Source organism: Chinchilla lanigera, unplaced genomic scaffold (genome assembly GCF_000276665.1).
Source record: "Chinchilla lanigera isolate Chin_1 unplaced genomic scaffold, ChiLan1.0 scaffold00031, whole genome shotgun sequence".
Taxonomy (NCBI): domain Eukaryota; kingdom Metazoa; phylum Chordata; class Mammalia; order Rodentia; family Chinchillidae; genus Chinchilla; species Chinchilla lanigera.
Window position 1 is genome coordinate 10,077,762 of NW_004955432.1, and position 26,845 is coordinate 10,104,606.

General features: G+C 36.0%; 1 protein-coding gene across 5 annotated transcripts in view; it reads right to left on the reverse strand.

The window, feature by feature from the left end:
- Positions 1-10,400: 10,400 nt before the first annotated feature.
- Hepacam2 (HEPACAM family member 2) overlaps positions 10,401-26,845 on the reverse strand; it is a 40,008-nt gene continuing 23,563 nt past the window's right edge. For 3 of the 5 annotated variants that reach the window (XM_005388032.2, XM_005388031.2, XM_013515908.1), the window contains 6 exons: positions 19,083-19,208; positions 18,975-18,999; positions 18,849-18,886; positions 17,307-17,380; positions 13,999-14,108; positions 10,401-11,012 (listed from right to left, as the gene is read on the reverse strand). In XM_005388032.2, the coding sequence (XP_005388089.1) occupies positions 10,997-11,012; positions 13,999-14,108; positions 17,307-17,380; positions 18,849-18,886; positions 18,975-18,999; positions 19,083-19,208 (389 nt within the window). In that variant the 3' untranslated portion in view covers positions 10,401-10,996. Of the gene's footprint in view, positions 11,013-13,994; positions 14,109-17,306; positions 17,381-18,848; positions 18,887-18,974; positions 19,000-19,082; positions 19,209-26,845 lie in introns of those variants that run through there. The other 2 variants (XM_005388034.2, XM_005388033.2) reach the window with 1 other exon arrangement.

Genomic DNA, 26,845 nt, shown 5'->3' on the forward strand with positions numbered 1-26,845 from the left:
ATAGGTGATCTGTTTTTTTTTCTCTAACAGCTTTTTATATTCTGTTCCTGTGCTGCATTTCTGGGATCTTGATTATCATATGTCTTAGTGTAGATTTATTGTGGTTATGGCCAGCTAGAGTGCCACATGCCTCACTTACCTGTATGTCAGATTCTATTCCCATGCTTGAGAAATTTTCTGTTATTATTTCTGCAGCAGAAATAATAAATAGAATTAAAAAAAGTCTTTTTTATGCTTCTTTTGACTCCTGTTTTTCACTGACACCTATCAGGCTTGTATTGTTTTTCTTTGCATTATCTTGCAACTGTTGAATTATTATTTCCTGATCCCTTGTTATTATTAAGAGAACTTTCTTTCTCTAATCACTAGCCACAACTCTGTCTTCAAGGTCTGAAGTCTATCTTGAGTTTCATTCAAGTGGCTTTGCCAGATTTCAATGGAATTTTAAATTTCCTGGATATCTGTTTGAATCTGTTTAATGCATTCTAAGTCTTTCCTGTATTGATTTTCCACTATTTCCTTCATTTTCCTATTGTTCTCTATTTTTTACCTATCTCTACTCTAAATTTGCTGAGCATTTCCTTTATGATTTTTGTCATTTCTTAAATTACTTGAAAAAATATTTCTGATGTGTTTTCTTCTATAGTCTCATGGATTTTTTTTTTTTTTAACTTCAGTTGCTTTCATTTCAGAAATTTCAGGTGTGTGTCTTCCATTTTCCTCTCTCATTGTCTCCTGGACTTGCTCGGGGTGGGTTGGAGGTTTGAGATTTCATTTTGATTCTGCATCTTGTCATTTCCTATTTCAAATATTTTTATTTTGTTTTCTGTGTTGATCCTTGTACATTTTTAGAATAGGTAGCTGTATCACTACTATCAAGTCCTTGCTAGGAAAATTCTGTTCTTCAGGGATATCTTCTGTGTGTAGGAAGTTCTTGGTTTGTGTCTGTCTCAGTATCCTACCTTCCCAGTTAATTAAGAGTTGAGTTGTTGGTATCTGTTTGGCTCAGTCCACAGTCCTTTGTTGCTGGGCTATGGTGAGGTTATTACCTCAGAGCTTCCCAGTTTTGTTACAGAAGGAAGAACAACTGATTACAACGGATATGACAATGTAGCTAAAGTAGGCAGTGAATTCATTGGGACCTGAGCTTTTCTTAGTCACAAGTTTTTAAAAATTACTTATTCAATCTTATTGCCTGTTATTGAATTAGTCAGGATTTTTATATCATCTTGGTTCACTCTTCATAATTCATATGTTAGTAGGAATCTACCCTTTTTTCTGAATTTACTGGCATACAAGTTTGCAAAGTAGTTGTTGATAATCTTTTTTATTTCAGCAGTGTCCATTATGATTTCATTTTTTCATGTTTAATTGCATTGATTTGAGTGTTTTTTCTCCTTTGGCTGTGGCTTGTCTATTTTGTTTATTCTTTCAAAGCACTAGTTCTAAATTCATTGATTCTTTGTGTTCTTAATTTAGTCTCAATGTCATTAATTTCTCCTCTGCTTTTTAAAATTTTTTTCCTTCTAATAGCTTTGTATTAGTGTTGTTCTTGTTTCTCTAGCGCCTTGAGTTGCATTATCAGGTTATTTATATGTACTCACTATGTTTTTCAGATAGGGGCATTCATAGCTATAATCTTCCATGCTAGGACTTCTTTCCTTGTGTCTTTTAAGTTCTGGTATGTTGTAATGGCATTATTGCTTAATTCTAGGAACTTCATAATTTTCTCTTTAATTTCTGCTGTGATCCATTGTTTATTCAGCAGGGTATTGTTTAATTTTTATGTGTTTGCCTTTTTATGTAGGTGTTTTGGCTATTGATGTCTACTTTTATTTATTTGTTTGTTTATTTTTAGTTTTTTTTTCCGGTACCGGGGATCGAACTCACTACCTTGTGCTTGCCAGGCAGGTGCTGTGCCACTGAGCTAAATCTGCAGCCCCTGATTTCTACTTTTATTACACTCTGGTATGTTAATATGCATGGGATAATTTCTATTTTCTTGCATTGGCCTACATATGCTTTATGGGGTATCATGTGGCCTACTGTACTTTGGAGAAAGTTCCATGTACTTCTGAAAAGAATGTGTATTCTGTTGTTGGGTTGAAAAATGTTTTAAGTCCATTTGTTTGAAGCTTTGGTTCAACTTTAATATTTCTCTGTAGTTTTTTTTTGTATAGTTGAACTATCTATTTGGGACAGTGTAGTATTGATGTTCCCCCATCATAATTGTATTTATCTGTTTTTTTTTGTGTTTAATAGTGTTTGTTTTATGAAGTTGGCCATACCTGTGTTTGTTGTATATGTGTTTAAACTTGTCATTTCTGTTGGATTGTTCCTTTATCCAATATATAGTGACTTTCTTTGCCTCTTCTGATCAGTTTTGGCTTGAAACCTACTTTGTCTGAAATTAGAATAGCTACTCCTCCTTTTTCTGGATTTTCATTGCATGAAATACTGTTTACCATCCTTTGATTTTCCAATCTGTGAATTTCTGCTTGTATTAAATGTGTTTCTTACACAGGAAATCATTTCATTATTATTTCTTCATTCATTCTGCTAATCTGTGTTTTTTGATTGGGGAATTGAGAACATTTACATTGAGGGTTATTACTGAAAGACATTGGGTTATTCCTGTGATTGCGTTATTTTCCTGTTGCTGATTTCCTTTTTTCCCCCTTCTGCTAACTGGTTACCATGGCTAGTGTATTCATTCTATTTGACTTTGTAATTTCTGGTTTTGCTATCTCCAGATTATCCTTGTGAATTTTTGTAATGCTGGTTTGGATGGCCATGAATTTCTTGAGGCATTTTTTTGTCATGGAAATGCTTTATTTCTCCATCAATTTTGGAAGATAGTTTTGAAGGTTATATAAGCCTGGGTTGGAAGTTGTTTTCTAGGGCTTGAAACTCTTCACTTCCAGCTTTCCTTTACTTTAAGGTTTGTGCTGTGAAGCCTGCTGTAGTTCTAATATGTTTACCTTTATAAGTGATTCATCGCTTTTCTGTAACATCTTGTAAGATTCTGTTCCTGTGTTGGACTTCTGGGATTTTATTTTATTTTATTTATTTATTTTTTTCTGGTACTGAGAATCGGACTCATGACCTGTGCTTGCCAGGCAGGCACTGTGCCGCTGAAGTAAATCCCCAGCCCCTACTTCTGGGATTTTAAATATGATATGTCATGGAGAGTTTCTCTTTGGATCATGGCAATTTGGGGTTCTATGTTTGTGATTACTTCTTTCCCTGTATTTGAAAAGTTTTCTGCCCTTATTTATGCACAGGGCTATTTGCGATGTTTCCTTATTTTTTGCTTATTGAACTCATACAAGATTGGTCTTCTTTGTGTCATCTAATTCTTTGCTAAAATGGCTATTCATATTTTGCATCAGTTTGTTTAACTCAGTCTGATTTTTATTAGTGCCATCTGTAAACTCCCTGATCATTTTTTTATTAATCCATTATCTATTTAGGTATATGTTCTCTGAGCCTGACAAGCACTTTATTGATCGGTTTTTTTATCTCATCTGTTATCCTTTTGAATAATTCAGCTCTGTAGCTTTTGCTTTTTTTCACTCTCGATACCCCATTGACTAGCTTTTTGGAGTTGGGAGTGTTGGGAGGCAGTTTTTGGTCTTGTCTTCTCATGTTTCTATTCTTTATTTTGTGCTGAGCTTTGTCAGTGCCTATAGTGGAAAGACTTTATTCCTAGAATGGAAATCTCTTTAGGAAGTGTCTGCTTTTTAGTGATGCACTCTGGACACAGCTTTGTATAGTTCTTTGCCTCTGTCCAGATTTCCAAATACCTCCATTAATTTGGAAGAGGAGGATGTAGTGTAATTTGTCCAGAACCCAGTTCTCTGGGAATGGACCACAATATTATTAATGGCACAAATGCAATGCAGACATTAGCATACAAAGAAAATGTATTAATTTTTTTCATTTTAACCCCATTTATTAAGAAGAAAACCCCAACACATTCCATTAATATTCCTGACTTCCTCATGTGAACATATCATTTGATTAAAATATCACTACATGTTATGGTTTATATCTAGATGGTCCCCTAAAGCTGCATGCACTCACAGGCAGGGCTTTGGGAAGGTGTTTGGACTATGGGGCATAGAGCTTATTGCTAAAAGAGGTGGGTCACTGAGATTGTGGCCTGGAGGGATTAATCTCCCTCCCCAGGTTCTCCCTTATCTCTCACTCTGCTTTAAGTCTGCCACGCCCTCTGCATGCCATTCTGTCTTGGAGCCAGCTAATCCTGCAAGGACAGAGACTGCTGAAATGTGAGCCAAAATAAAGATCTCTGCCATTAAGCTGTGGGTATCACATATTTACCCCAGCAACAAGGAAAGTGGACTAAGACACCCCTATTTCCAGATCCCATTTAACAGAAGATTTAAAGGAAAGATACAAATTCTTCCCTCCAGTCAGAAAATGTATTAACAACTGTGTGTCCCTGGCAGTAACAAGTAAATCAGGAACAACAATATCATCCAAAAATACCTGGGTATTGACATATCATGAGAACCAATAATGCACCACCCTTACCCATAGAAAAGGTATCTATAATCACAGTGTAAACACTAAGACAAAGAAAATACTGACACGCAGTAAATATCTACTAAATGTGGCAACTATATCTCTACTAACAATAGGGAAGAATTCAACATAATAACAGCATTAACTACTTAAAGAAAGGTTAATGGTTATACTTTTAAAGACATAGTGGGTATACATAGGAGAATGAGACAAGAAAAACTTGAAAAATTAAAGAATGGGAGATAAGAAGGAGGAGATAAAAGTGATAAAAAGAATCCTATTAAGGAGAAGGATATTTATAGAAGTAGAGATAGGTAACACACACAAAAAAAGAAGAAAAAGAAAATAAAGGAAAAGAGGGAAAAATATATGGCAAGCAAAAAAGGAAAAATTAACAGGAAAAGATTATAAGAAAAAAAGTAGGAGAAAGAAAAATGGAAAATTCCCCATACCTTAATAATCCAGTGAAGAATAAATAGAGAAAAATGAGTTCAAAAGCAGAAAAAATTTCTTTCTCTATTTTTGAATGTGTGGCACCATTCCAGGATCTGCAGTTTTGTAATTCAGCATGTCATGGTTTCTCCACCTATGTTTATGGATTGTGCGTTTGTGTGGTGTCCCTCTATTCCAAAGGTCCCTCTCTCCACCACCCAAGCTGCGATGTGTCCTTGGTCCTGTTGGTAGATGGGAAAGGCAATCAGACCTCAAATCTGTGCTGGATGTAGGAAGCAGGGCAAGGAAGGGTTCAAGTACTTAATACCAGCACTTTCAGACCCAACCATTTCTGTGTGCAGCACAAGCCTGGCCTCACTTCTAACCATGGAGAGTGGCCCTGTAGCCTTCTCTGATTGGGCTTAACCTTCTCCAGGCTGCTGTAGTAGTCCTCTCCCCAACCATGACTTTCTCCTGCAGCTTTCTCTCACCCGGTCACTGTGGAAGTGTTATACTGGGAATCCTGAAGTGAAGTCAATTTCTAATTGTTCTGAGTCTCAGACTTACATAATCAGCCTCTCTCTGAAATAGCTCCCTATTAAACACTCTCTGGCCATATGACAGGCACCACATTGGATTCCCTCTGTTGTCCACCTTGTGGAAGGAGTCACCTTGAAGCAAAAACCTGTGCTGCTTTTGCCACTCACAATAGCTGTGGGTTCCTCCTGGGGCCCAGACTGCCAGCCTGGCACACCACTTCTCCCTGAAGCTGCCTTCCTTGCATGCTTATTTTGTGTCTGTGGAGGCAGCTTCCCATTTTCGGAGCAAAGGTGAGTGAGGTTTCAGACTGCTTTGTTCTTTTCTCTGTGTTGCATGCTATTTCTCCAATATCTCTTGCAGCTTCTAATTTTCCTGTCAATTTCTTTCCGATTCCCAGCAGTCTACTTCTTTATTCTATTGCCAGGTTATTTTCTAGGTATCTGGAATCTGGATCTTGGAGAAGCTGCATTTTACTGTGATCACTGCTCTGCCATCTTTTCCTCCTCATCTTGACTGACCATGCATTGTCTTATTCTCTACCACTACCACACTGCTTATAGTTCTTCACATGGTCCAGGCTGTTTCTTCCCTCTCTTCCTTTGTCCAAAAAGTTCTTTATGCTTGAAATTCTTCTCTCACATTTTCTCACCAGGCTAATTACTTCTTTTGTGTGGAAATCCAGCTTAGCTTATTTCAAGAAGCCTTATTTGAACCCCTTAGACTTGACTTGATGCCCACATCTGAGCTTCCATAGCATACACTTTTTTCATGGTATGTATGTGATGTTTTCAGTATTTTGCTGGTATTACTGTAATATCTTCCCTATCTTTTTCTTTGACTAATTGCAAACTCTAGCCTAACTAAACTTAAATTTCTCACAAGAATTCATTTCCAAAGTACTAGACATGTTTGTATAATTTTACTGAATATCCCCTCCTGAAAAATACACATGCTCCTTGTTTTGCATATATGTCTGCCATAGTTACTTCTCATACATTAGAAATCATAGTTCATATTACTTTGGGACTGCCCTGCCTTCTAAGGCTAGTGAACTCTTCTTGACCTTCAAAACCTTACATGCTGTAAGAAACATGCTGTAAGTAACATTCTGTAAGAAACAAAATACTTACATGCTGTAAGAAACAAAATGCCCCCCAAGGAATTAATCACTTCTTCCTCTGTTCTGCTTCTAAATTTTTATGCACTTCAACTATTGTGTTTGGAGTATGTTATTATAATTATTGCTTTAGTGCTTTGCCTATATGTGTAATGAAAGTAAATGCTTTTCTAGAGCTGTGTGCTTGGAGCAGGTCACTGTGGGGAAAGTCAAAGCAGAAGTCATCTTGCCCACTCTCTTCATGTTCTTAGAGGAAACCTGAGGCTCTGATCATTTTAGTCTCAGTTTCCCTATCTGTAAAATGTGTGGTACTAGGTGATTTGTGAGTCATAAACTTTCGATTATTTTACAAGTGGTGAAGATAAAATCCCACACTCATGACTTTGTACTTCTTGAAGAACAAAACATTTTGATAGAGTATCAGTGAGCCACGAGGAAAAACAGCTCCTAAAGTTATTAAGTGACCCTGAGGGTCAAAGTCAGAGGAACTTGATTATTGGAAACACAGTAATTTATTTGTCTCATATAGATGGTGTCTTTATTAAATATACAGAGGGCAGGCAATTCAACTCAGTGCAATTCAAAAAACATTTGTTGTGTTTGTTCTAAAGTGCACATGCTAGGTTAGACGACATAGGGGTCACTCAGAAGACCTGGCCTTCTTAGCAGGTTTCTGAAGTTTCACTTGCTGTGACAACTGTTTATTTAGAATTTAAGAAACTGCTTCAAAGTTTTAGAGAGCATCTGTTGTAAATGTAAGGTAAAGTTCTGCTAGGGATTTTCACAGGCGTGAAAATGCTCTCCCAGTTCATGCTCTATTTTTTTTTTTTTTTTTGGTTTTGGTTTTTCTCCGGTACCGGGAACCGAACTCATGACCTTGCACTTGCCAGGCAGGTGCTTTGCCGCTGAGCTAAATCCCCAGCCCCCAGTTCATGCTCTATTGATGGCAAGTCACTGAGCTGTCATCTTTCCTAGGAACATATTCAAATGAGAAATTTTGTAAGCACAAATACACAAGTAAACAGGCTGTTTGCTGGACACCCAGTAGTATTTGAAACTAATAAATTTCCGCAGGTACGTTTCACAGAAGATGCATTAGCATTTACTCCACTCCTGTGAACTCATGTGATGCCTCAGATAGACCCTGGACTTGGAGCCAGTGGTGTAGTTCAAAGATCAGCTCTGTCACCCATTGGTTTGGTTTATTGAGCAAAATCACTTAACTCCTGGAATCTTGCTTTCTCCATCTGTGAAATGGGAAACTGTTCTAGCCCACAGGACTCTTGTAAAGACCAAAAGAGGTCAGTATGCGAAAGTATTTATAAATTGCAAGGTTCAACTCATAATCACAATAAACAGTATATTATGAAATCAGAAGGAAGGAGAAAGTAACAGGTTGAAATCCATCTGTATTTATGAGGAAATAAAAACCTTTGCTTTTTTTTTTTGGTACCAGGAATCTAACTCAGAACCTTGTGCTTGCCAGACAAATGCTGTGCCACTGAACTATACCACGGGCCCGACTTTTGCTTTCTTATTGCTTCATGAAACTAAAACGTATATTTATGTATATTTGAGCACAAATTTTAGAAGAGTATATAATAATGACACATGAGTACACATAGGTGTATATATAGCAATGTAGAAGCAGAAAATAAATGCTTCCTGAAAATAAAATTGTAATAAAAGAGGAAAACACCTCCTTATACACTAAGGACTATGTTTTTGCTTAATTTCTATTATTGCAACAACACTTTAGAAGTTACAGAATATAGAAGAGATGAAGGATAATATTGTCTGAGTGTATGTGCTGTTTAACTGAAACAGGCTTATTTGTATGGAAGTGCAAATGTCAGAAAACCAAGGAAAACTGCATCTTATTTGTATATTTGCTTAAAATTCTATCCATAAGATATGCTTCTTAAAAGTAATAAGCAAGAAGAAGAAATAAAATAAAACAGAGAAAAAGCATTGCTAGTAGCATGATTCTATTCCAAGTTAGAAGCAATAATATAAAGTTAGAAACTAGCAAAAGCTAAGGTTATGTTTAGTCACAGGAAAGAACTTTAGGCTGGTTTTTAAAGATTAATTTGTTAATTAGGTGAACATCTGGGTTTTAGCTCATCACTTCCCTTGGAAACCTTGATTAATTTATGAGATTTTCATCCCCATTTACTAAAAAAAGCAGCGCGTCACACAGTGTTGCACACCAGTAACGGCAAAAGTTAATTGGATTCTACGTCTTTTCACATTTCTCCCTTCAGCAATTCCTTGGTGCTTTGAGCGGAACCATGCACTAAGGGAGGCTGTGCGTTTTTGTCTGTGTGAGAAAGATACAGAAATGAGAGGAATAACAAGTAATTGAAGTATGAACTTGAAAAAAATAAGAATATATGTTTTTATTCCCTTAGATTTGTGATGAGAAACTCTGGAGAGATAAATAAAAAACACCCAAACTTATACCTAATAAACTTTGTAGTTTATTATTTAGTTATTATTATTGGTGCATACTTTTTATAGAGTTTTGACTTGGGAATCATGTAAACGTGTTAATATTTTTCAGAAAAGTCTTCCTTCCTCAGATAGTCTATGGAGTAAAAATGTTTTAGGGTTGTGTTTAGGAAGAAGAACATAGGGACACAGTCATAGTTTATTGCAGTTTTGTGAATGGTGCATCAGCGAAGAGAACAGCCCCAAGGAAGGGGAAAGGACACAAGACTGAGACAGGAGAGGACAGGTAGGTGGTGATGGCCAACACCGACCTGTAGGCTCCTAGCCCTTCAGCAGGGTTGCGATCTTTCCTATCTGATATTTACTGGTCACATTCAGTTTGGGAACCCATCCATAGCTATAAACCTGTATATGATGCATGATCTTGGTAGTGTAAAACCACACTCATAGACAAAGGGGAAGTCATCTCAGTGGTTATTAACCTTATTTCTGCTTTTGCTTTGCCTGTCATTATTCCTTTATCCTGTTCTTCTTTTCAACTGTACTTTTTTGGGTATATGTTACCTTGTTATATTATGCATTTATATGAGGTGCCATAAATCCTTTCTGGAACTGGAAACAAGATGAATAAACATATAAATAGCTAAACTAGGGAAATGCTGACAGATTTTTTTATAAATGATTTTTAACGCTTTTAGGGCAAATCTTCTGCATTGCCAAGCATACCTATATGTTTACAATGAAAATAAACTCTTTTTCTGATTAGTTAGCTAGAAAATGCAGAAAAAAATGTTCGTGGAAGAAATGATTGACCTTTTCAACAGAATAAAATATGTAATTGTGGCAGAGAGAAGACCAGAAAGGAGGAGTCTTGGGATACAGTCCTAATTTTCTTTTTACCATGTGCTCCTGTGAAAATACGGATCTACAGTGTAAATATGGAGGTTTTCTTGAAAATTGTTTTTTTTTTTTTTTTTTTTTTTTTCCAGTACCGGGAATCGAACTCATGACCTTGTGCTTGCCAGGCAGGCAGGCACTGTGCCACTGAGCTAAATCCCCAGTCCCTTGAAAAATTTTAAGAAAGAAATTTTCAATTTTTTAACAATTTGCTTTTTCTCTGTAACACAATCAACTGTGGGAAAATAGGGTCTTTATTTAATAGTTATCTATAATATACTTTATTGTACTTTGGAAAATAAGAAAGTATCTAACTCTAGGTCTAACTGCAGGCATAGGATTATATAATGTTTTTACTCTACAGGACTAAGAATCAAGAGCACAGAAAAGCAAAAACACAATTCATTTGGATTCATTTTTCTCTGAACAAAAACTAAGTAAGACTTTAATAAATTCTTTCCTTTAACAGTTTCCAAGTCTTTTTCAAAACACGCTTGACAAACAAGTCCACTCACAACCAGGAAGAAGGCAGTCTTACTTGTGTGATGCAAATAATAAGAAATAAATTTGGGAATAAAAATTTAGCCATGAGAATGCAATGCAATAGAACCTGCTGAGAAATTCACAAATGTAAAGTTTCTATATTTGTAGGTATAATAAGATAGTTGGTCAAAGTAAACGTAGAGGTGAGAATGAATTGGTGCTTTTTAGAAAAATTTGATACAAAAAGACTGATTGGAAAACTTCATTCTTTTCTTTCTCTCAGTCAGCACGATAAAGAATGTCTGCGATGTTTCCTGCTTGCACAACACATTGGCTGCATAGACTGGAATCCTGCAGTCCACTTTATATAGATGTCGCTATTCTGCATGTAAAAGAAGTATTAAAAGATACTGGAGTAAGAGTAAGAGGCCGATTTCTATGCTGTTCCCGGATGGATATACATTTCCACTATCTTTCCTTGGATATTCCTTCATTATTTCACTCCAATGTTCTCCTCTGTGAACACTTCTATGGATTTCCAGGTCTACAAGTAAAAGAACATTGAATTATTTATTCCTTTCCATACTGCAGATCATATGAGGATTTTGAGATGGTTCAAGAAAATTATACTTATCAATCAATAAATATGAAGAGTAAGCAATCATTAAATTCTGTAGATAATTGCCTTTGAAACTCAAGGATTACTTACTTGTATGACCTGTTTTCAAGATACTAAAAGTCATTGTTGGCTTTGGAAAAAACTCTTTCAAGAACGTTTAATGGTGTCAATAGATAGCATTTGAATAAATGTTCAATAAACAAATATTTAGGCTGAGTGCTAGAATATGAACGTAGACTATTTTACCAATTTGTTATACACCAGTCCAAGTAGCTGACAGTCACATATACTCAAGAAAATAGTCTAAGAATCAAAGAATGAATGTTTTAGCTATCTTTCTTACCTCAGATGTGATGAGCAAATAAAGGCATTAGAAAGTTGAAATTCTTTCCCTAGACTACCACATTGATTTTGAAAATGGGGGATTGGGGATATCCACTAAGCACCTGTAATACTGCATTATTCATGAAATTGATCTTTGGACTTAATTGGACCTAGAGAATAAAACCATAGGCAATCAGGAGAGAAAAACGGTCTTTGTATTTATAGGCAATATTTATTCTAAGGAGGAATATTTATTTTATGAAGGATCATTACCTTTTAGTTAAAATAAGCAAGAAGCCCACTAGCCTATGGCATACTTAAGACTGTCTTATTTAATCTTTCTCCTTAGCACATGATAAATGTCCTAGAAATGTTTGTAAATAAAATAAGTAAAACAGTTGCTGATGGAAAAAAGGGAAAGCATTGTACTTGTTTTTAAAATTCACAATGAATAACATAAATCTGTACTGAAATTGAAAATTATTTAAAAGATCTTGGTTTCCCATTTGGATGAGTTGGAGGGAGAAGAGGAAACTTTTAAAAAAGATTTTAGGGAGAAGAGAGACAGTCTTAAAGAGAAAGAAAGGAAGAAAATAGGTTAGACTCATACAAGGAAGGAATCAAAGAATGAACACAAAGGATGAGAAAACTACTGGAAGAACGAATACATGCAGAGAAACAAAACAGAAGAAAACAAAACACAAAGCAAACCAGAAGGTAGGGGAGGAGACTGCACAGGCGTCAGGGGAGAGAAGATGTCACACAGGTTGGCTGGAGAAAGAGCTGATACCCTGGGCCTGTTTCAAAGGAGCACTGGTTTCCAGCGAAATTTTTAACAGTACTTGAAAGAGGATTCCTGCTGTTTTCAACCTTCAAAATTTATTTCTGAAAGAAACTTTTATGTTTTTAAGAATTCTAAAGATTTTCCTCATGTCTGAAAGGCATCAAGTTTCAGAAGGTGATTTTTTTTTTTTTTTAGAAAATCAACAAAACAACCCAATCACTTTATTATGTGCTCTGAAATTGTAGCTGTCATAGCCATAATTTTAACTTAATGTTCATTTTATTCTTAGGAAATTTATGAAGAGAAACCTCAAGTTCTCTCTTGGTTTGTTTGCATTCTAGTGAAAAAAGTAAATACCGAATTTAGAACAAAGGGTGTATAGAAAATGAATAAATTTAAACAGGATAATATCTTTACTGCATATATAGGAATAAATGAATTTAAATAGGATAAAATTTTTTATACTGGATTCAAACATATAAAGCAGGCATATTCTCAAAATTTGGGTGATAGGTTATTTAACCACATTTGATCAGGACACACAGGTATACACGGATCAAAAAATTACACTGTGGTTTATAAATATGTATAATTACTATGCATCAATTAACACAAAGAAAAACAAGAAAAAGAAATTATTTCATAACTTTCTCTTACAGAAAGTATAGATGATTACATATCTATCATTTTAGATGAGTTTTTGTCTTTAAACTATTATGGAACAATCTTCCATTCTTGTAGTAGTCTACAAATTAAAAAGTTATAGATAAAATTGCTGTAAATAAATTTTCTTTTCTGTTCAAGTCAGAAGTTTCTAGCTCCATTAGAGACTCTTCCTAATTTTCTCAATGCCAGGTAAATTTTACCTGACAGTGTCCTCAAAAGTATGTAGTCACTTATTTCCCCCTTAAATGACTGCAGAGTTCCCCAGGCCTGGGTTTCCTCCTGTCAGATGATTTCCCATGTATTTATTCACTCCTGGCTTGTTATTTTTGGTATTTACCCAAAGGTGTACATGAATTACTTTGCTGAAACTGTTTCTTTTGCCAGAGGGGAAGTTCCTGTGTGTGGTTACTGGTGTTCTGTTCTAAGTCAATAAATGACAAAGAAATAATGGAAGATGATTGTGGCAGTTATACCTGCGGGCAGCTACAGTTCACAAAAAAACGGAATCCTATTTCATTATTTCGGAAGACTACAGGTTTAGTTTCTCCAAGACAGAGAAGGAACAAAGGCTTCTTAGTGGCAGCCTTGAAGTTAATTGGATAAGTAATTTTCTGGGTTTGGACTCAATATAGGCTTTGTCCTTCTGTAGTTCTCTTCGCTTGTAAACAGACTGCTTTGAGTTGGAAGACATTGGGCATTTCATGCTGCTTATGCTGTGGACCTTCTGTGGGCCTTTTTCCCCCCTGGTTTTATTTTTAGTGACAAATCTCCATTCTAAAATTACCAGGGACACTAGATAAGATAAACAAGATGGCTGTAAACTGGCCAGCATGTGCCCTTCAGGCCCTGAGGTGAATTCCAGAGGATATACCATGAGCAGGAGAAATGTCTACAACAGTTAATTCTAGAGCTCTGCATCGAATCCACTGGCTCAAACGCACAGCTCCAGAAAATATTTATGTGTTTGCCTATTTCTCAAACTTATGTTCAGGTGGGGACTGTCTTATACATTCTGATGTATACAGAAATTATCATTTCCTTTTTAGATATTTTTTCTGAGCCTTCCAATAAATTCTGAGGGAAGTAGAGATTAAATGCTGAGCTCTCCTGTAGCATCACCAAATGACTCATACTTACTCTGGATGGTCTTCCTCTTGGGCAGGGATGTGCTGAATAACTTCATAAATTGTGCTGTGCAAGTCTTGCCCTGATACACCATCAGAGGTGGGAGCTGACCTGCTTGGCATCTAGAAAAAGTAGCACATCAAAAAAAAAAAAATCTATGATTAGTCAGTAGTATTTCCATTCTTTTGTAGAGCTTAAAAACATTTGGCAATAGTGATGATTAGAGAATTGGAACTATTTCTCATCCCTGCAATACTTCTTTCCTCCTTGCCAGTTTTCTGCATTTGTCCTTTGGTGGTCTGGATAGTAGCATAACTATAAGGTCAGAAGAAGAATAGCTTTACTAAGCTGTTTTATTTTTTCTTAAGAAAAAAGATGGCAAAACTGTTAAGGAAATATAATAGGGGAAAAAAAGCAGAAGAGGAAATGTAGCAGTTTAGAACAAGAGAGCATACATTCTTATCTTTTATATTACATCTAATTACTCTTCTGACATTATTTGCCAATTATATGTGAAAAATGTCTTAAAGAATAATGTACGACAAGAAGCTCTACTCGCATTACAAGTGTAAAGACAGCACCACAAAATAGCACACAAAATGGGATATTTTGGTTTGAGTGTACTAACGGGGCCTAAAAACTAAAAGCTTGGCTAAAATGAGAGAATATTATGTTTGTCTAGAAAAACATTTTATTTTGTTGAAGATACTTTATTGAAACTGACATTCATGTGTTATTAGTTCCCATTCCTTCTATTTTTCCTCCTAAAAACGCAGGTTTCGAACTATTTAAAGTCCGATTTTGCTTGTCACTCACTTTCTGTTTTCATCATGCTTCTGTGTATTTTCACCCCTTCATATCTGTACAGTTTCACCCAAAAGAGTCTGCCCTGGTAAGTCTGAGCAGTTCTGTTTCATCCCAATCTGACCTGCTAGCTTATTTTATTTCATTTTTGTTTTTTTCCGGCACTGGGAATCAAACTCACGATCTCACACTTGCCAGGCAGGTGCTGTGCCACTGAGCTAAATCCCCAGCCCCTGACCTGCTAGCTTAGATTTGAATGTCTTGGCTTTATGCTCTTCTGGAGTCTCCATTTACTAAAGCTCTGTCCTATCATTCCATATTGAGGATATTTGGTCTACATTTTGTACTTGAGATAAACTCTTGATTTCTTGGGTGTAGTAAAAGTTATCTATAGATGATCACTAACTTCCTTAACCTAATATTAGGACTGTTGAATGACAAATGTGTTCATTTTATACAATTGCCTTCTGTCTGATTCCTGAAAGAGGTCCTAAATGGACATAAAATGTACAATAGGTAGGGAGAAAGTCTTTCATTTATACATGTACCAAAAACAAGAGAACCCCAAGAGACTATCTTGATTTTTAAAAACTAAAATACTAGGAATTCCATTTATCCATTCCCCCGTTTGTGGAGGTAGTGTGGGGCTAAACCCTGGGCTTTTGCACTAGCTCAGCTCCCCAGAGTGCTGTTATTTTCCTTCTTTAATCTTGAGATTTTGCTTTTTTCTAGTATTTCTCCTTTTCTTCTTAAGGCCATCATCTTGTCTTTGGATGCCAGCGTTTCCGTGTCGCTGCTGTTCCAGCTGTCGCTCACTCAGATCCTCCTCCTCATGGACTCATCCTCATTCCCTCCCTTTGTTGCTGCTTTTGATGTTTCACTTCTTCCCCGAAGCACCTGGTCTGGCCAATTAAGAATCTCAGCAGAATTCTCAGGAGTTTTCAGCTTTGAAAATGGGCACGGCTCCAAATGAAATTCTATTTATGACAGCAATGAGTGGGGCTTCTGAGATGCAATTAAAGGATCCACTTCTGCGCTTCAGATTCTCGAGGAGTGTTAACAGTTTGAGCCAGTATAGGTCCTCCCAATTAGTATCCCAAACCTTGTACTGATTTATCACAAGTCTAAATCCAAAATTTCTTACAAAAAACTCACTCACTTCCAATGAATTCCTAGGAATAAAAAGTGTGAATTATTATAAAGCAAAACTCCTTGTCTCAAAAGTTCAATTATAAATGTTCTCAGCTCTTCAGTTTCCTGCTGTGCCATCTGAAGCCACACCTTATGGGGTGCTTTCTGCCACTGTGAGTAGTTTTAAATAACTAATTTGCCAAATATTTATTTTTGTCTCTTTGCTGTGAGAGTGAAGGGCTAGTCAACCCTGCCTGAGATGGAATAGGTACTGCAAAGCTGCTGCAGGGTAGTTCTCTCCATCCATGACATTGGGGTGCTGTGCTGCTGACTTACCCTTAGGGAGGGCGACATCCAATCAACTCCTCTGCATGACTCACATGGCATTTCTGAAACAGTCTGTGCCAAGAGACCTGCTGAATGAACCTTGCACATTGATAGAATGCTCTAAACTAGCAAAGTAGCCATTCCGTAACAACAAGTAGTCCTAAAAAATGGAAGTGAGACTGCCCAGCCCCAATCAATCCCTTTATGACCCCTTCCATAAGTGGACTATCAGGGGCTGGGGATTTAGCTCAGCGGCAAAGCGCCTGCCTGGCAAGTGCAAGGTCATGAGTTCGGTTCCTGGTACCGGAGAAAACCCCCCCCCCCAAAAAAAAAAAGTGGACTATCATAGGGTAATAAGGACGCAGGGGAAAAACAAATCCTACACAAATCTGCAACAGTGTTCATGAGCTGATCAGCTCAGAGACACCTTCTGCATGTCTGTTAGACAAGACTTTTATTATTTTAACAGATTTTTCCCCTCAGACTGAATAAAGGGCTTCAACTGTTAGCAGCTCTCTCCCACCTTTATTAAGGCTCCCATTATAATAATAATAAAAATTTATACCTGCATCCTTTGGATCTATACTACATGATAACTTCTTTATGAAGAGCATGAGGTACCTTCAAGGGTATGATCAATTGTCTTTGAAATGCACCAAAGAATTGTGAGGAGGGAATGAAGGGAAACTGAGGAACAGAGAGTTCAGTCAAGTGATATGCTGCAGCCACTAAAGCAATGCAGAATAATTTTGATCAGATTCCTGATCTATTGATTCAGTTCTCCTGATCTTCAGCCTAATTAATTCCTTCTTCCCTGAGCTTACCAGTAAAGGATGTTTATTAATTAGCATAACCCCCTTATTTGTGTTAGTTTTACTTCTAAAGCTGAGAAAGATGCTTTAGCTTCCCAGATCTGGCAACACCACTCGTTGCAGAGTTAGTGCAGTAAAGGGTAATGCAGCCTTTTGACCACACTGCCTGAGTGCTTAAATCCACGCTGCTTACACCTCTGGGGAAGCAGAATTCTACTTGGTTAACCAGCCACTAGGAACACCAACCCTGGAAACACCAGGAGCGTCTGGAAAAGCAACAAATTCATATATTCCAAAGTCATCCAGAGCATCTTCATGGCCTGCAATGGAAAACAATACTACTTAACAAACCCAATGTTTTGATTGCTATTGCTTTAAAAAACCATCCTAAAACTTATCTTCATTGTCTACTTTAAATGGTATATGTACAAAGCCAATTGACTATTTCCCAAGCCCTTATGGTCATATTGCTGTGAGTGATACTAAAACTGGTCACATATTGAGTGATACTGGAAATGAATTCTTCTAAAGCTGAACAACTGAAAATGAACTGGAACAATTACTCTTAAAGCCTGACATGGGAACAATATATCACATATTCAAATACACAGGTGTGGACAGGCTTATCTTTTGTAACTTTCAGTTATGAGAGACTCTTGGACTCTAGGCCTTCAGCCAGATGTCACAGCAACTTTGGATCCACTCATAATATCCACTTTCCCTTGCTAGATCTAACAGAGACCTTCAGAAATGAAAAGAATGTGTGAATAACTATGGCTGCTTAGACATGCAAAATAGTACAATGCAATATTACTATCCACCTAAACCTTATCTGTAAAGTAATGGGGGGGGTGGTTTGAGGGCACCAGATGGTCTGACAGTGAGTCTTTTGTAAGTGAGCAAGACCTAGAAAAATGGAACAACCATATTTATTTAGCATTTGGATACCATGGTAAGCTCTCCCCCTACATCGTTTTATTTAATTCTCACAGCAACCCAAGGCAGACATTTTTATCTCTGTCACAGATGAGGAAATTGAGGTCGAGAAAAATAATTTTCCTAAGGGGAAGGTGGCATATACAGCACAGAAGTCTAGGTCCTGTCATGCCAAGGGACCAGCAAAAGCTCCATTGTTTACTTATATCACTTGGTGCAGAGTCAACTGTGAAAGCCATGAGGGTCATTGGGGACAAAGAAGGAGGACAGACCCCTATCAGACCTCTCTTTCTCTTTTTCTTGGGATGGAGCTGCCAGGATTTGATGGAAATAACACAGGGAAGTTCATTTGGCATTTTCAAAATAATAACGATAGGTCAATGACTAAGTATTCAGCAGAACACAGTGACTGTGGGCAAATGACTTCTCTCTCGGATCCTTAGTTGTCTTGTTGGAAACATCCATACTTACCTTCCAGACTTGTATGGATTACATTAAAACAGGGACACCCCGGGGGCTGGGGATTTAGCTCAGCTGCAAAAGCGCCTGCCTGGCAAGCGCAAGGTCGTGAGTTCGGTTCCGGTACCGGAGAAAAACCAAAAAACCAAATAAATAAATAAATAAATAAAAACGGGGACAGCCCTTGTAAAGTGAAGGCACCATTGAAAGGTAAGGGATTGCTGGTGTTATACTAGAACTGTCTTGTATGAATTCTACTGTATTAACAGCAATATCATTATTAAATACCACTAACTAATCCTAACAATACTACTTAATATACTTTAACAAACTTTTATATATTAATTTAAAATATATATTAATATACTTTAACATTTTTATTCTGGCCATTACCTGAAAATGTTTGAGCCTTCCTGTATTCCGTGTCTGGCCTGGAAAGACAAGTAGATGTTTCCATTAGGGATAATAATTGAGGAAAAATAAAGAATAAAATTATTTTCACAGAAACATGTATATTACCTGCCTTCTAGCTTCTGTTTTATGACTAAAACCAAAAGAAAAAAATCACAGTAAGGTATATTTTAGTAGATATATCAAACTTAAAACTTTTTAAAAATTTTAACCTACCTCTATAGGGTTGATATTTTTTCCATATGAAGAGAAGACACATAGATATAATCAAAAACAGTGATATTCCAGTTATAGTTGCTAAAGGGGACAGTGATTTTGCTTTTTGTGCAAACTTCTCCAGTCCTAAATAAAAAGACAGATATATTTTAGAAATAAATAACTATGTAAATTGATGTGCTTATAATTATTCTTTATCTTAAGCAGGACAATATTGAAAATTTCTCTCTTTCCCCATCCTATTCCAAGAAAGACACAAAATGGAAGGAATATCCTTTAGGACACACACACACACACACACACACACACACACACACACACACATGCGTGCATGCACATCTCTCTAGGGATATTTGTAGATGGAAATGTGAGCTGCCTGGGATCATACAGACACATTGTAGTAAACGTAGCAAATAACTCATATCCTACTTCTTTACTGTGTTTGCCACCTTAGCTTAGGTCTCTTTCAGTTTACTGTCTGTATGTCCCCAGCTCCTAGATGTGCCCCTACTTCTCTTTTCTTTCCTCTAGTGTAATTCAAGGATATGAATTTTCTAAGGAGTTAGGGTGAAGAGCAAGAAGAAAGGCATTTATTTTAAATATACTTGACTAATTTTTGACCAGTCAAGCTGTGTCTGTCAATAGATACTTAAAAGTCCAGTTTTATGACTAAGATTCGCTTTTTAAGTGATTTTTTAAAAAGTTAATATTACTGTAGAAAGAGTACTAATAGCTAGCATCTGGCTAGCATTTACAGTATATCAAGCACTGTTGTAAGGGTATTTGACACATATTAACTCACTGAATCTTCTCAATAACCTTATTAGGGAGGTATTACTTAATCGATTCCCTTTATGGATGAGGAAGCTGAGGCTTGCAACAGGTCACTTAAGTTACAAGATATGAATCCAGGATCTCAACTTTATGCCATCTCCCTTTCTTTTTCATCTCCTTTTAATACTACTTTAACATAACCTAGTAAGCATGTCTATGCTAATATCAGCTCCAGACCAAAATGTGCTTAGTCATATAGTTAACCTGTGCAGGAGAAAGTAGTTGTCATCGCCAATAAATTCAAGTCATAAATAGATGTCTTCTGTATCAACGTAGGACTCATATATTGATAGGGAAATGAGTTATGACCTTCGACCGTCTCTGCCCAGATTAATGTGGGAGTGAAAGTCATATGATACCATTTCCATTCCACAGTAGAGAATGGACAGGAGAGCTTGGGTGTGGTCAAGAATATTGTGCCCACTCAGCTGTGCAACAAATATTGAGTCTGGTTCCTGTCAAATCCACCAGAAAGCAAGTCCCCACCAGCCAAGATAAGCAGGAAGCCTTAATATTTTTCTTCTCTCAGTATTTAAATAGATATTAAACTCCTTTAAGCCTCGGGTAGAAGAAATAAGTGCAAGATGATTTAAAATGAACTGGGATGGCAATTTATTGGTTCTGGTTTTAAACTAGAACATTATAAAAATAATAGAAAGATAGATGGCCTCTTCTTTCTCTTTGTTATACACTATAGAATAAAAGATATTCTCCTATTGTAGAGAGTTGGCCTTTTCAGAATTCTGTTAGCACTTGAGTGACCCTTGTGAGGCCTTAGTACTGTATTTTATTTTTTTACATTTAGTTTTTGATATTGTGCTGCTATTTCACAGATCTGTTCTCTCTAAAGAGCTGTATAAATTTAGGTGAGCCACTTGACTCTCAAGGTTTTGATTTTCACAGTAGAGAAATGAGGAAGTACGAATAATAGCTTTTAGATTACACTCTTGTTCCAGTACTTATGATTTGGCATCCCAAGGGAGACTTAAGTGAAGCTTATTACATATACCAAACACTACATCCAGTGGCGTACTCATAACTCTGTCTCAAAAAATTGTTTGCACAGTATATACACTGATGTTAGTTATTTTATTTACTGATTTAAAGGACATGTAGCACATAATTTACAAATAAGTACATATGCAATACTCTTTGTTGTTCATTTCACACAGCTAATTGATTCTTACAGAGTGTTTTTGTTGACTTTTGCCTAACTCGTATATAATATATATATATTATATAATTATATTATATAATATATATATATTATATAATATATATATATATATTTTCCACCTATGGGTAAAATGCAACCATGTTTTGGTAAAATTAGACTTCCAATAATTGCTGATCACTATCAAATTCAGTAAAGTGATTGTTAACATCATTGGTGAACAAGTGCAGCATCAACGTGAACCTTGGTTGGTTGGTACTTACTAAGATGAAAGTGAAACAAAAATAAGGTACACTGAAACTTTATTCATTCATCAGGAGATTGGAGGACGGCTGAATTGATAATAGTTTTTAAATACTGAAAGGAAAGCAGTGTGTGGTGGTGCATGCCTGTAATTCCAGCACGTACAATTTTTGCTGAAGAAAATTTTACTTTTAGAAATGTCCACATTTCATCTGAAGTCATGTTTTTTGTCTTCATTAGTTTTTCTAATTCTTTGATAAGTTATCTGATGTTGGTATAGATATACTATCTTTTTTCTGGCTATTAGTATCATTTTTTTGTTCATCTTTTGTATTTCATTTTTTAGTAGCCGTGTGTATAAGACATATCACTCATAAGCAGCAAGTAGAATCTTAAAATTCAGTTTAACATCTGTCTTTTAGCTGGAATAGTTAATCCATTGATACTTAGTGTGATTACTTATACATTTTGGTTTTGATCTACAAATTATATTTTTTTCTATATTTCCTGCATGTTTGCTTCTTTTTCTCTCCTTAATTTGAGTTCTACCAATTAAAACTACAACAAATAAATAAAACCCATTCTCTACATTATGTCTTTTCAACTGTGTGGTGAAAGTCACATCTCCTTGAACTTTCTTTTATTCAGAGTTGATATCCTCAGATCATTTTCTTGTCCTGTATAGGACTGGATTCCAAATTCTCTGTTATCCTAAGGGTACAATTTTGAAAGCTCAACAAAAGTAATTCAGTTTCACTTTTAAGCTACAAATTCAGAAGAATCTGTATTCCACTATAATTCTCAATAAGATAAAAACAAATAGAATGCTGAGACACTAGAAGTGATAAAAAAGAGGAAAAATTGTTTATAATACCAAATAACAGAAAAACAGAATTTAAGATATATGACTGGAGGGCCACTTACAGCAAATTCATTGTCTTCATTTTAGATCTGATATTAAAATTAAAATTAATAAGGGAATTTTCAGATAGACAACTAAATATATGTGTATTATGTATATATAAAACCGGATGTATATTTGTTTCCCACTTACTTAGCATAGTTTTACCATAACAGTAATAATGAAATTAATAAAATATTCACTTATAGGTACAGATAAAGATATAGCCCCAGAGAAACTAAAATATTTACTACAGTAAGTTCCAGAACAGAAACTAGTATGTAGGGTTTTTTTTTACTGGATGGGAGTTTTTTTTCCCTGTTATTCTGTGGTCAAAAATGTTTTTTTGGCAATTGGCAGGTAGGCTTTTATAAGTTTTATTAGTTATAAGTTTTAAGTTATAAGTTTTATTAGTTTTCTGTCTAATCTTTTCTAACACCAAACGTCGGGTACTTCAAACTCTTTTACTTTGTGGTAGCCAGATGGCCTTCACCAAAATTCAATAATCCTGGTCCCCTCAAATAAAAGAATTAAATTCTAGCTTCTGTTCAGGCTCCTGTAGTGTGCTTTACCATGAATAAAGTGGCAGAAAATCATGTCAGTATACTATCAATTATTTTGAAATTCTTGGACTTGAAAATATAGAAATAGTTATTATTTTAGAGCACATTTCATTTTAATGGTGGTTTCATTTTTCACTCTGGCATCCATCAGACAATTTTCCAGACAATTGGCAAAATTATTAAAAAATTGTAGTAGGTGTATTAAAAAATGATTAGCTGTCTTATGTGAAAATACATATGATTCATTTCCTCTCCTTCATTTTAGCTTGTTGTCCCTGTTGATATGTAGTCATGAAAATGGCCAAATTTGTGCATTCTCTCCTAGGTAGGATTACACTCTTCTTACCTCCTGTTTCTGGTTTCTTTAGGCTCATTTCTTGGTGCCCTTCTGCCTCTTCTCTTGAGCTATTTGCCCTACATCAGAGAACCACCCTCTAGGGACGATCACCTGTCACGCTGAAGCCTTGGGCACAAGGAATGGAGATAATTCTTTTCTCACAGCAAAGGATCTTCCTGGTCAGCTTCTCCTCCTGACTTCTTCTCTCTGCTCTCTTTTTCTTTCTTTTTTTGTCTTTTTGAGACACGGTCTCGCTGTGCAGTTCAGGCTAGCCTCGAGCTTACTTTGTAACACAAGCTGGTCTTGAACTTGCAATGATCCTCCTGCCTCAGTCTCCCGAGTGCTGGGATTACAGGTGTGTGCCACCCTGCCCGGCTTGGCTCTCTATTCTTAATATGGCTTCTGTATCCCAGAATACAAATTGAAGAGCACAGTTGCTATAGTCTTAGACCAAGGCAAATGTTTCGGATAGATGAACTCTCAGAACACAACTTAAAAAATAAGATGGTAGGAAAACTCTGACCCCACTACCCCAGAGAATGTATAGAGACCCCAGTGCAGTTCTGGGCACTTACAGCAGCTCTCCTCTTTCTCTCTACAGAGAGATTACACTATTTGTTAGCCATAGCAGGTCATTCTCCCCATTATTTAAACCTGATTGGCTCATTTACCAAAGCCTGAGTGGAAATGCTATTTGTCCCCTCCTTAGACAAACAAATAAAATGGAATACATGCTAAGTGCAAATATGGGCAAGAGGTGTGGTATCCATGGTATCGCATCCCTGCTGTTTAAAAGACTGCACCCGAAACAGGATAGCCATATGCTACCAGGCAGCGTGTCTATTTCTAGAATCACAAAGGAGTCCTGAGCTCTCTCCCATCCAATCTATTTAATGGGTATAGCAGCTGATTCATATCCCTGTGAAGATGAAGGAAACATACTGAAGCGTGTGCTATTTACACACAGCACCATGATCCCACCTGACAGAGGCTGTTATTCTGTGGTAGATGTTAAGGGGAAGTCACCCTAGGTCTCAGGCTCTGGAATTCAGGGTTGTTATTCTATCTCAATTGTTAACTTTAGTGGCCTAAAGTGAAGAACATCTCTTGGAGTTTATGACTTGAGAAATTTATAGATAGATAGAATAAATTAGTAAATTTATTTTCCTGCTTTGGGTTTTTTCCTAGTCCTTTGTTATGAAAAGATGTAGAATGTAAGTAATTTTTAAAATGTTAGATTGTTCAGGACTATATATAAATTTAAAATATTTCTATTAGGGCTAAATCTTAAACTACAGCCTTGTAGCTTAAGGAACTCTACATGTAGATACCTTTAATAAATGTGAACATTTGATTTTTGAGCAGGTAATTACATTTCCATAAACATTTTCATTATATATACATATATATTTATTGTACATCAGAATAGTGATTTAGGCTCAGTTAAAATTTTAAAGTGGGAACATCTACATTTAAAGAAGTCATTAATTAAGGCAATAAAATCATTACTTTTCAAAATACAAATGATAACACATCATTTTGATAAGTTTTTCCTGGGAATTTCTAGAGAGTTACAGATGCTTGTATAACTAATAGGAAATTATGCATGTAATTATGGACAGAATTTAGGATCTATATTGCATAATTTAAATGATCTAGGATGATGAGGAAATACATATTGTATTCTATATGTCTATAAGACCGTGGTCCTAACAACATTCTCAGTCACATCAAGGGATAGAGTTTGGATGGTGGTTAAAAAGAAAGTCTTTGAATTCAGATATTATTTTATCACTTCCTAACTGTGTAACATTGCCCATTGTTTCTGTTTTCTTTAGGATGTTTACTCTGAGATAGTGAAAGATCAATTAATAATATCTCAAATTAAATGTGCATTATGGCCCACAGAAGTGGAAGCTGCCATCTGCTCTAGTTTTACCCAGGCAGAAAAATGCATAGCTAATTGTGTCGATCTCCTGCCTTCCTCTGCTCAACTGAAAGTCCTCAATAAAACTTTTGATTGTCTCTTGACCTTGTAATTTTCTTTCTATATCTATGACCTTGGAGTCTTCTTTGATTCCATTTTCCTTTGCTCTCCATATCCTGTTGCTGAGACTTTTGGACTGGCTGCATTTTTTGCCTCATTAAAAACAAAGAGCTTCATCTATTTCCTACAGCTTCACTCTGGCTACACCAAACATCAACTCAGTTCTGGAAACATCTCAGAAGCACATACCTTATCCTTCTAAAGGATTGCGAATTCCCCACAGTTCTTGAGATAGCTTGTTCATCAGAGTAGATGGTCAGTGAGTGCTCAACGGATAATTACAAGTGATGGTCATTTATAACTGTAGGTTAGTGTACACTTAAATCTTCTTTGCAGAGATCAATTCATTTGGAAGAGTAGAAAAACTTAAAATCTTAATAAAATGTGCCAGTGTTACTCATTTCCTCCTCTGTTTTTCTGCTGTTTGAGTTAAAGTTCTGTGGACATTTGGGAGTTGGAAAATAGCTCTGCAAACCACAAAGACGTCACTAATGCTGACAAGCCTGAATCTCTCTGAAAAATAAGCACCTGCTCTTATTTACTATAATAACAAATGCCTGGTCTTTGCACAGGTCAAACAGGTTTTTTAGATTTTGCAAAAGGTAACATGACATGAAGACTGTAGCGGTCTTGAGGCCTTGGAAATAAGATCTTAATAAAATATCAGGGGCTTCTGATATTATGAAAATACTCTGGCTGAATATTAATGGAGAAAGTTTAGCCTTCATGGTAATTAGTCATGATTTCAATTGAAATAAGCATAAAGAACCGGTCTAAGATGACCCTTTGATTGTCACAGATTTTTATATGCTTCTTACAGTTGGCTTTCAAGTTATGTTTTGGTTAGCTACTGAGGTGATAAGCCTATAAATATTTAGCAAAATAGGAAGTGAAAGACGCACTTTAGCTATTTACATGTTTGTTAGACATTTTAAGTTGTGAACAGGTATCATGGTTAGCAGAAATTATTGTGTTCCTATGGTATAATCAGTGCCTGTTTCCAGTGTTTGGCCATACTAGATGCTCAAGTAATAAGTGAATGAGTGCTTAATTTAAGAACTCTGAACACACATACCTTGAGGGTCTATAAGGAAATATATTATTTACTGCCCCAATAAAATATAATGCACATAAAAATTTTAGAGCTGCATTCTCTAATATGATAGCCATATTAGAGAGTTGTAGCTGTTTACATTTAAATTATTAAAATAAAGTGAAAATTCCCTTCTTCGGTTGCATATTCATATTTTAACTGTCCAAAAGCTGAATGGGACTAGTGGCTACCATATTACCATCCAGATAATCTGCCTCATTGCAGAAAGTTCCACTGGATAGCACTTTTCTAAAGAGCGTAATATTTTCTCCATACTAAAAAAACTGAGATAGTTTATAATTATAATATATGCCAGTGGTTTTACACATATGAACATCCTGAACTTGACAAAGTTCTTAGAAGGACCCATCTACTAAATATTTGTTCATCAATCTAGAAGTTTTCAATAGTCTTATAATTCCTTTTGGCTCTTTAAGAGCTTTTCATAAAATTTAAAATTCTATGAGGGGGAAAAAAAACAAGTGTCACATTTGTTATATATTTAGACTGCTAGACCTTATTTGCAAGTTTTCATCCAACGGGTCTGATGGGTCTTACTGAAAGCAACCTT